This window comes from Brachionichthys hirsutus, unplaced genomic scaffold, assembly GCF_040956055.1.
Source record: "Brachionichthys hirsutus isolate HB-005 unplaced genomic scaffold, CSIRO-AGI_Bhir_v1 contig_1438, whole genome shotgun sequence".
NCBI classification, from domain to species: domain Eukaryota; kingdom Metazoa; phylum Chordata; class Actinopteri; order Lophiiformes; family Brachionichthyidae; genus Brachionichthys; species Brachionichthys hirsutus.
In genome coordinates this window covers 73,340-84,268 of record NW_027180561.1, presented here as the reverse complement: position 1 = coordinate 84,268, position 10,929 = coordinate 73,340, and the positions used below count along the sequence as shown (strand labels likewise).

The 10,929-nt window shown below is 44.8% G+C and overlaps 1 protein-coding gene across 1 annotated transcript; it reads left to right on the top strand.

The window, feature by feature from the left end:
• The first annotated feature begins 210 nt into the window (after positions 1-210).
• On the top strand, positions 211-4,731 carry LOC137915965 (keratin, type II cytoskeletal 8-like). The gene is made up of 10 exons (XM_068759087.1): positions 211-636; positions 1,673-1,881; positions 2,149-2,209; positions 2,329-2,424; positions 2,551-2,715; positions 3,061-3,186; positions 3,273-3,493; positions 3,566-3,606; positions 3,776-4,032; positions 4,696-4,731. Exons 1-10 carry the CDS (start codon positions 211-213, stop codon positions 4,729-4,731), a joined length of 1,638 nt encoding a protein of 545 aa, XP_068615188.1.
• The last annotated feature ends 6,198 nt before the right edge of the window (positions 4,732-10,929 follow it).

Genomic DNA, 10,929 nt, shown 5'->3' with positions numbered 1-10,929 from the left:
ATTTTGGAACATGATGAAATTTTCTTCCGTGCCATTCGCTCAGTCCCCCCACCCCAAGTCCTTCACCCCCCTGTTGAAGATACTGACCAATCACATCTCAGCAGGTTTCCTCCCCTCCTCTGATAAAAAAGCTGGAGGGACAGGGGTGGTTCTATCGGCCCGCTTCTCTCTTCTCTTGTTCCACCTCTGTACTACAGACATTCTCCAGCCATGTCTGTCAGCGCCATGACGACCCCCAGCTTCTCCTCCAGAAGCCCTTCCAAGGGCTTCAGTAGTAGCTCCTTCTCTGGCTATGGGGGCCACGGTGTGGGTGGTGGAAGGCAGAGCTTGGCCGTCCGCAGCTCCTACAGGGGGGTGAGCAGCAGTGGTGCCGCCATGGGCGCCGGGGGCTTTAACGTGGTTGGTGGTAGTTATGTTGCTGGGGGATCAGGACAGCGAGGAGGAGCGGAGTTTGGCTTCATGCGCTTCGGCGGAGGTGCCAATGAAGTTGCTCCCCCCATCACCGCGGTGACCGTGAACACGAGCCTACTGGCCCCCTTGAACCTGGAGATCGACCCCACCATCCAGAGGGTCCGGAATGAGGAGAAGGAGCAGATCAAGACCCTGAACAACCGCTTTGCTACCTTCATCGACAAGGTTAGTCGGCTAAAGACTGAGATACGCACAATCCTGTCTGAGCAGAACATGCTGTCCTTCACGACAGAACAGCTGCAAGCAGCACAGACAGAACGCTCATAATCGGGGTTGGTTCTGGCTATCTGGTGGGCGCCGTCGCCGTCGCTGCCAGGCTATTACTTCCACAGAAATCAATCGAGAAGCTCAAAGGAAAACAGCCCCAGGTGAAAGGGCTCTGGTTTCAGAACGGGCACCATCTGCAGCAAATGCTGTGAAAGCTGCATTCATAAGCAGCCTGCAAGTCGTGCTCTGTGATTCGGTAAGGCTGCTCTGAACCACGGCTCAGTGATCGTTCATGCTTCTACCTTCAGGTGAGATTGTGAGGACCAAACATCTTTCTTGAGGGGTGCATGACGGTCTGAGCAAGATCCTCTGAAAGCGCAGAGGGTCCCAGTGGCTGTAAAAAAAAAAAAGAAAGAAGAAGAAGTGATTGGTATTCCTCTTGTGCCAAATGTATAGGTTGATATTTTGTCTTCTCTTGAACAAAAGCAGCATAACAGATTCCCATCGCTGCGGTTTAAGGACACGGACCTGAAGTTCACGTGTGAATCACTCGCTGAGCAAAAGCCGAGCTCCCCTGCCCTGCATTCCACTGTGGCGCGGAGCAAAGACGCAGCGCTACGGTTCTCCCCCTCGTGTTTGCTAAGTGGTAGCGGCGTCCCGCCCAGGCCGCCACCCGAGGTCAAGGTTCTCAAGAGAAAAGCTGTAAAAGGTGCAAGCCGGGCTACGGCCAGGGAACGGTGTCTCTGTGTTGAAATGCAGCAATATGGATTGAGATGAATGAGTAGTAAATAATTAGTCGATAAATGAATTCATGTTACGTGAGTGACCCCCCCCCCCCCCCCCACACACACACACAAACACACACCTTCTTCTTACATGAAATCCTTTTCTACATTCATTATGGACATATGCGTTTTGCTTTACTACGACGACACACAACACAATATCGTCTAAATGACTGTAACCATCCGTCATCGTTGGTTTTTGTCTGCAGGTGCGTTTTCTAGAGCAGCAGAACAAAGTGCTTGAAACCAAGTGGGAACTTCTGCAGGAGCAAACCACATCCCACTCCGATAGTGACGCCATGTTTGAAGCCTACATTGGCAACTTACGAAAGCAGCTGGACCACTTGGGCCACGAAAAACTCAAACTAGAGTCCAAAGTGCGTCAAACGTCAGACCAGGTTGAAGACTTCAAAAAGATGTGAGTGAAACAACATTTTCAGTGTTTAGTTTTATCCCATTGATAATATATTTATTAAGTGGATCACACTCCTATGTGCACATTAAAGTGGCAGCTAAGAGCTAACAGGATCAGTAAGTTGAATTCAATACACCAGCATTGGTTTTATTTCTGCTGTTTTCATTGGAATCATATTTGCGTGTGCATCTTCATGTTAATCAGAGAGAAACACATCTCAAATAATCCACGGGGACTTAAAGTGAATGCATTTCAAAACCTTATTTCCAGGTATGAAGATGAGATCCTCAAACGCAATGAGTGTGAAAACAACTTTGTCCTCCTGAAGAAGGCGAGTTCATCTTTTTTAACATGTTATTGATCTCGATTAATGGACCGGAGCCTCATAACGCACCTCTGTGTTGGAGCTGCATGTGCCAATGGGTATTCTAAATACTTTTTACTATGCAGGACACCGACGCAGCCTACACGATCAAAGTAGAGCTGGAAGCCAAGATGGACGGACTCAGCGATGAGATCGAGTTCCTGAGGCACATATATGATGCAGTAATAACCATAATTAATTTTTTTGGTGGTTCTCAAATGCATAATGGTTTGATCTATATATATATATATCATCAAAAAGAAAAGGAGAATATACCATATTTTCTCTGCCTATGTCCATTTATCTAGGAGATCCAAGAGCTGCAGGGTCAGATCAAGGACACATCTGTTGTTGTAGAGATGAACAACAGCCGCGACCTTGATATGGATGCCATCATTGCTGAAGTGCATGCCCAGTATGAAGACATTGCTAACCATAGCAGGGCCGAGGCTGAGTTATGGTACAAGACAAAAGTGAGTCCACTCTTTTTCTTTTAAATTCAAGCCTTATGCCAGCAGCCCATTCATCACCTGTGAGGACAGCCTTTTTTTTAAATATATTTAAAACTGAAAGATCTGATCTAACAAGTCCTATTCTTCGTAGAGCAACTCAACACAAATCATTTTTTTGTTGTGAGAATCCTTCTGTCTCGAAAACATCCTTCACAAATATCACTTTAGCTACGAGGATGTTTCTTCATCTATTCATGTCAATCTGAAATACAGAAACACCAATGACTCCAGAACTTAGAAGACAACTAAAATAGATATAAAATGAATGTATTGCGTTTGGATTATTTGTGTCCCTGCGTGCGCCAGTATGCAGCGATGCAGCAGGCAGCGGGCAGCAACGGTGACGACCTGAAGTCCACCAAGGCTGAGATTGCTGACCTGAACAGGATAATAATGAGGCTCCAGTCTGAAATTGAAATGGTTAAATCACAGGTGAGTTTAGCATATCGTATTTTAATTACAGTAATATGTGATCTTATTACTTAGCTGAAACTTGTTTTTTGTTCCTCAACTCGTAGCGAAGCAATTTGGAATCTCAAATCGCAGAAGCGGAAGATCGTGGAGACCTGGCGGTGGAGGATGGCAAACTCCGCATCAGAGACCTGGAGGAAGCTCTCCAGAGAGCCAAGCAGGACATGGCCCTGCAAGTCCACCAGTACCAGGAACTGATGAACGTGAAGCTGGCTCTGGACATTGAGATTGTCACCTACAGAAAACTTCTGGAAGGGGAGGAAAACAGGTGAGACGCTCCTGTGGAGGTGATGAGAGATTATTCTCTGGAGCTCATGCAGGTCTGCTCGTTTCTCTACAGGCTGGCAACGGGGATCCAGACGATTGTATCCAAGCAGACTTGTAGGTTCATGTTTGGCCTTGTTGTGCACATTCATTGTTTCTTGGTGGATTTACACCACATTAAAGAATAAATATAATATTTAATATATTAAAAATGTCAAACTCCTCTGAAAGCATTTGCAGGTACAAAACACAAATATCTATTTTCTTGCCATTTACTTTTGTACAGCTATGAATTACAGCGCCTATGGCCTGGAGAGCTCCTGCATCCCATCCTATGCCAGAGCCTCCTATGGTGGCGTCAAGGAGGAAGCACCGATGAAGAGCACCATAGTCACTAATACAGAAACGATGATAATCAAGAGAGAGGAGAAGAAACAGGAGAAGCAGACAGAGGTCGACAGTGTAGTTAAAAAGGAGGCACAGCAAGAGGAGAAAGAGGTTGAAACCGTGGCTGCAAAGGAGGTGCAGCAGGAGCAGAAAGAGGTTGAAGCCGTGGCTGCAAAGGAGGTGCAGCAGGAGCAGACAGAGGTTGAAGCCGTGGCTGCAAAGGAGGTGCAGCAGGAGCAGAAAGAGGTTGAAGCCGTGGCTGCAAAGGAGGTGCAGCAGGAGCAGAAAGAGGTTGAAGCCGTGGCTGCAAAGGAGGTGCAGCAGGAGCAGAAAGAGGTTGAAACCGTGGCTGCAAAGGAGTTGCAGCAGGAGAAGAAAGAGGTTGAAACTGTGGCTGCAAAGGAGGTGCAGCAGGAGCAGAAAGAGGTTGAAACCGTGGCTGCAAAGGAGGTGCAGCAGGAGCAGACAGAAGCTGAAGCCGTGGCTGCAAAGGAGGTGCAGCAGGAGCAGACAGAGGTTGAAGCCGTGGCTGCAAAGGAGGTGCAGCAGGAGCAGACAGAGGTTGAAGCCGTGGCTGCAAAGGAGGTGCAGCAGGAGCAGAAAGAGGTTGAAACCGTGGCTGCAAAGGAGGTGCAGCAGGAGCAGACAGAAGCTGAAGCCGTGGCTGCAAAGGAGGTGCAGCAGGAGCAGACAGAGGTTGAAGCCGTGGCTGCAAAGGAGGTGCAGCAGGAGCAGACAGAGGTTGAAGCCGTGGCTGCAAAGGAGTTGCAGCAGGAGAAGAAAGAGGTTGAAACCGTGGCTGCAAAGGAGGTGCAGCAGGAGCAGACAGAGGTTGAAGCCGTGGCTGAGGAGTAATTCTTTATACCCTATTTGATTGTTTAGGAGTTTTGCCGGTTAAGAAAAACCGGCAAAACTCGGTTAGGGTTAGGGTTGGGGTTAGGGTTAGGGTTAGGGTTAGGGTTAGGGTTGGGGTTAGGGTTAGGGTTGGGGTTGGGGTTAGGGTTGTTCGGGGTGTAATAAGATTCCCGTCAGACGTTTTTAATGGAAAGTGCCTCCGAATGGGTCGATTTCAGGCTTCTGAACAGTTTGATGGATTAAAGTTAAAGTTAAAGTTAAAGTTAAAGTGATTTCCTGTTGTCAGTCACATTGCTCAGTGAACGCTGCACCACAATAGTTTAGCCAGCAGGGGGCATGGTTGTATATGATTGTATCTGCTGCTCCATCTTGCTATTGGGTCAACGTGTCTGTGCGCGTAAACATGTAAACCTTTTCACCGGAAATCAACGCTGAAGCGAAACAGAAAGACACAAATATTTTCAGGGCTTCTAAATGTGTGCTCCTGTGCAACTCCTTTCTGCTCTGTAATAAATCCTCCTCAAAGGGTGTTTCGTATTGTTTTCTGTGTGTGTGTGTGGGGGGGGGGGGGGGGGGGCAAGGTTCAATGTAGGTTTTATGTAGTTGCACCTTCTTCAATTATCAGTCATGCTTTATTTATTTTATCATTAAAGAGGAAGTAGAAAAAATGTCTAATCAGCCCGAAGGGCGACCTAGTTCGACTGTGTCAACAAGCACACACACCTACACACACACACACACACACGCACACACACACACACACACACACACACATACACACACACACACACACACACACACACACACACACACGCACACACACGCACACACACGCACACACACACACACACACACACGCACACACACACACACACACACACACGCACACACACACACACACACACGCACACACACACACCTGACGTGTTCCCACAAGTTGCTGCCTGGATGCATCCCAAATAAAGATCTCATCTTTATCTGGAGGTCTTACACTCACTCAGGTGGTATCAAGTCTGTTTGCAATACCCTTAAGCATTCACTAAAAAAAGAAGAAGTGAATTACAGTTGGGTTCACACGAGAAACACTCAATGCATCCTAATTCAATCATCGCACGCTGCAAGTTCAAATCAAACATGCCACAACAGGAATGGCATATCCAGGAATGCCAAACAGGCTCTCTGCCATTGTAGTTACCGTAATAACAATAAAGGTTACTTTTCTCTCAGCAAATGCTTACATAAGAGGCCTCGGCCGCCCTGGGTGAACAGGTTTGAGCATGACTTCAGGGTGGTGGCTGTGCGTGCCCTCACAAAGTCAGGCACAGCAAGCAGCACAGAACTCTCAAACATCATTTTACAGAACTCTCCCTGTTCATATTGATATGACTTTATTATTCTTGGTGGCAATAGCTCAACACCTGCAGCTTGAGAAGACACGTAGATAGATACAATTTAAATTAAGATTATCACCAATTTGTCAATACATGCAACATGCAGTTTAACTTTCAACTGAAAGAAACTCCCTTTTCAGCAGGTCTTAAAGGGCGGCTCCTGGAACTGGAAGTGCAACATTCCTCCAGTTTTCACTCTTTATGTTTTGCACCGAGTTTCTATCTCACTGTGTGGGATGCCCCCCCCCCTCCCCCCTCCCTCATTCATTCAGGTTACAGGAGTTGCTGGAGCCTATCCCAGCTTGCTATGGGCAGAGGCAGAGAACACACATAGACAGACAACCGTTCACGCACACACTCTTGTCCGTAATGTAAAGAATATCAATATTTTACAAGCACAGTTGTTGAAAAAACCTCCTGACCTCTAATTTAATATTTTGCTCAATAGTTATAAATTACATATGAAAAAGTCACATTTGTCATGCATCATTGACTTTACATGAATAAAATGGTATATTTTTCAGATATTTCTCTTCTCTGGTCAAATGTAACTCAGCTCATCGTGCACCATTTGTACTTTTTTCTTTTCTTCGTATTAACCTGAGAGCGTCTTTTGGGAGTGAACCTGCTTGTTTGCCTCGCAGAAGAATCGGCGTTCTCCTTGCTGACAGATGCATGCATTTAGAGGCGTGTCAGTATACTGCTCGTTTTGCAACGACGCCCAGGCCTGCTGGCTTTACTAGCCTAACCTCCTGCTGCTGTCATTTCAGCGGTTAAAATTAGTTAATGCAGTCTTTAATGAAGGATGTTGAAACGAACATTTGTTCAATCAGCCTGCAGACGTGCTTTTGAGGTAAATGATTTCTGCTACGCTACGAATGGCATTCTGAAAGCTAAACCATGCAGCAGACTCCGCTCTGAATTTCGGTTTAAGCTACACGCCCTGTTCCTGTTGTAGCAGATATGACTGGCCATGCTGGTTTTCCTTTTCCAAAACAACCCCGCTAAATAAAACTTTTACAGTGTGAAAACTGCAGAAACAAAGCAATTAGCAAACAAATTCGGAGGTAAAATACAATCCTCTTCGGTTGAGCAATTGTCAGGTATGGGGCGAGGCTGCGGTGTCGAGAATAGCATGGGAAAATGATCGTGCTGTGACTGATCGATGTTCAGATCCTCCCATTCAACAGAGCAACTCAAAAGCGTGTGTGTACAGATCTGGATTTTGGAATGAAAAGTAATCCACCCTATATGTCTCTGTCTGCTGCAGAATGTTAGACTCCACTATATGTCAATACTGGATGAAGAAAGATAATCAAGCTTTTCGCTACGCTTCATCAAACTGCTGTCAGCAGATGTTTAAGCATTGCACATGTTTGTGTCGTCCTGCGTGCTGCATACAGCACATCTTTGTTAGAACACCTCTTCCAGCTTTGCGCCAAAACAACCAGAGGATTTAAAAACGCGTTTGTTAAATGTCTGCGAAAATGGCACACAAAAGTCAGATGTGACCACAGATTAGGGAAGTGTAGTTCAGATCGTTCAATCCAGTATCACATTACACAACATTACAGAACTTTTGAGAAAGCCTCTGACTCCATTTAACACAAAAGCCTCTGGAATATCCTGCACCCGTTTGGAATAACTGAAGAGAGAGACCTTGTTACCAAAACGTTTTTTCTTTTTTACAATAACTTTACATGCAGAGTAAGAAATATCTTTGGAAAATAACAACATTTAAAGACCAAAATAGAGGCTTTGAATGGAGAAGTTTCTCAGTCCTTGAAGACCTGGTCTATGCAGATGGTTTTGCTCTGCTTTCACACGCCCATCACCACATGCAGGAGGAAATGTTAAGTCTTAGTGTTTTGGGTCAAACAATTGGTTTGAAGATCAGCCAAAAGAAATCTCAGGTGGTGACCCTGAACATTCCAAATTCTTCCTGCATTCAGCATAATGGGGAAATCCTGCCTCGTACTATCATTACACAAGTAGTACTGTCAGTTATGATGGCGGTCTGTGGCTGCCCTACATGTTGGGACTGGCATCAAGGGCATGAACCTTTCTATTTGCCCCGGGCCGCATGCACGTACTTGTGCAGTAAAATGCCAACGAGGGACTTCAACAGATTTTATCAAGTGTAGCCTCACTGTGGTTTAAAGTTCACAAAGGTCTGTGCAGTAGATGAAAAATGGCAATTTACAAAAGGCGAGAGAGACACTGACGTGAAATTCTCATTTGAAACATTAAATTCGACATCGCTTCTGCTCTGAATTCACTCAATTTGATTCGCTCAGATATGAGGAAAAAAAATCACCTCCAAAGCTTCGGCAGTCGTGGCGAACTGGGAGTAAAAGCAGGGATGAGTGAAGGTTCAACCGCCACGGCGCTCACAGGGAGTTCAAACAGCAAATACGAAAGGTTAATAATGTCAGCTTTGGCTTGACAGGATCAGTGACAGCTGCAATTTGAAAAAACAAGCTCATAATCTCACACAAAAACATTTCACATGACATGATAATGACAGGCTTGTGCAATGAGAGCAAGGTGAATGTAGCCGTTCAAATCTGCACCAAACAAGTCCCAGATTCTTCCAGAAGCATTGATGGTCGTCATGTAAAGCTGCACACAGACAGTTGATCTGAGATAGAATAATAAATGAAAGCGCAACCTGGTCAATGTTCAGAATAAAAGTGCAGATTTACTGTCATGCATCACATCAAAAGAGAAACCCCTCTAGATTTACTTCTCCCAGGTGGAAAACCAGAATCAGTTCCTCAATAGTCTTTGGGTGGAGACAAGTGACAGATTGTAGGTAAGAAGCTGCAGAGGAAGCTTTCACCTTCTGGGATGCTAAGTCAAAGGCTTAGGGTTAAGGCCTAGTGGGGAGTTCCAGATGTTTAGCCCCGGCTAACGATCCCATCAAACATGCAAATCAGAACTGAAGAATATTTTGCCAGAAGTTTATGCGACACAAAGATTCCTCATGAAAAATCCCATCTAACATGATTAAATGTGATATCACATGAAGTGAAATACTGGCTCTATCATATTTCCATGTGTTTAATTTATTTATCATATTTTGTGCAATAGTTCTGTCTATTGTCAGGCTTATATCATCTGACACAAGCTAACGCATATTCCAACTGCATACTGTTGTCTGTCGGGTATTTATCTGGGCCCAAACGTGGCTGATGCCGGCAGTCGAAGGCCACGGTGTGTCGGAGTGGAGGCGGAGACCAGGTTTAAAGAATGCAGGGCGTGACGGAAGACAAATAACGCTTGTGTGAGAGAACCACAGCCAACACACCAGGATCAGCCACACCCAGCAGACACACACAAAGACACAAGTGAAAGGGAGAGAGAGGGGGGGGGCTTGAGAGGAAGGTACACAATGGTTGTAGCAGGTAGACACTAAATAAATAGTGAAGTTCTCAGAGACATGTAGCGAGAGCAAGGCCGTCGAAGACACAGAAAAGTTTGGTTTTGTCATGTCTTTATTCCACCTACGTTGCACATATTAATTGCCTTAGTAATTTATTGTAATTTATGTAATCTATTGTCATTCATTGTCACTGTGCATCAGTGGTGTAATTTATTTTAGATTAATTGTTAGTTTGCATCGGCGGTGTAAAATCATTTTATTTTTATTTTTCTAATGTTACATTGCATCAATTGAGTTATTGAATATTGGTTTTATTTTTATTTGTATTGTTAAATTTGTATTGTTAATTGTGGATGATTTATGTACGAAGGACTTTCAACGGAAAGCAAGGGCTTTTTTGAAATGCTCCTCTTAGACAGGATGTTTGACTCTATTTGTACTGTAATACATGCTACTGTGTGACTGTATTTGTACTCTAACATTCTATCTAATAAATATATTCATCATCATCATCATCTTTGAAATAATAATTGAATAAAAAAGGTTATAAAAAAAAATGTTTCTCGAAAAATAAGGATTTTAAAGCACCATAGGAAGAAATGCAGGTCTCGTCTCCTTATCTACCAGAGGAGCTTCACGTGATACCCAAAATTCAAAGCTCTGTTCCTGGTAACATTCCCAACAATTCCTGAACAGGAAGATCGTTCCATATCTTTTTTGAGTTATGCTGCTCAAAGAGAAACGGCCAGATAAAAGCCGCAGGAAGCATAACCTCCTTGGCGGAGTTAATAAGGTTATTAAAGTTGAAAGTCTTAGTCAAACCTTCACAGTATATTAATGATGCCAGCGCAGGTGCACCCCTCGCAGCCATCCTAAGCATCCTGTGTTTTTCTTTCATGACTTGTCACTGAAGCTGCTTGGTTTGTGGGTATTATCAGCCGTCACCCTGGTGCAGCAGAGTGACGGGTGAAGCTACCCGGTGACAGATGGCTCGGGCCCTCGGGGCACCGCGACAGCAGCAGTGGAACGAGACATCGAGCTGAAACTAACTCGGGACACGCTGCAACTGAACCAACCTGTCAGCTGAGCCAGTTCATTTTTCACTATGTATCTAAGCTATGATCTGGGAGCGGCTGTCCTCCCCGGAGCGAGACTGCTTCAATGGAATGAGAAGATGACAATTAATCAGCTTTGTCGGAGTTACTTATAATCACAAATAAATAAGATGGAGGTCGCACGCTGTTATTACAAATACGACGACAAAAGCCACATTTACATGCAATGTTGACAATGCCGGTCGTTGCCCTAATTTTTCCCTTTTTCCCCAATTATGCACTTATTGTCAAGAAGATATGTTTCTTTTTGCTATAATAAAGATTCACATTGACTTCATTCATTTGTGTGTCGTGTGTGAGTAGTTAG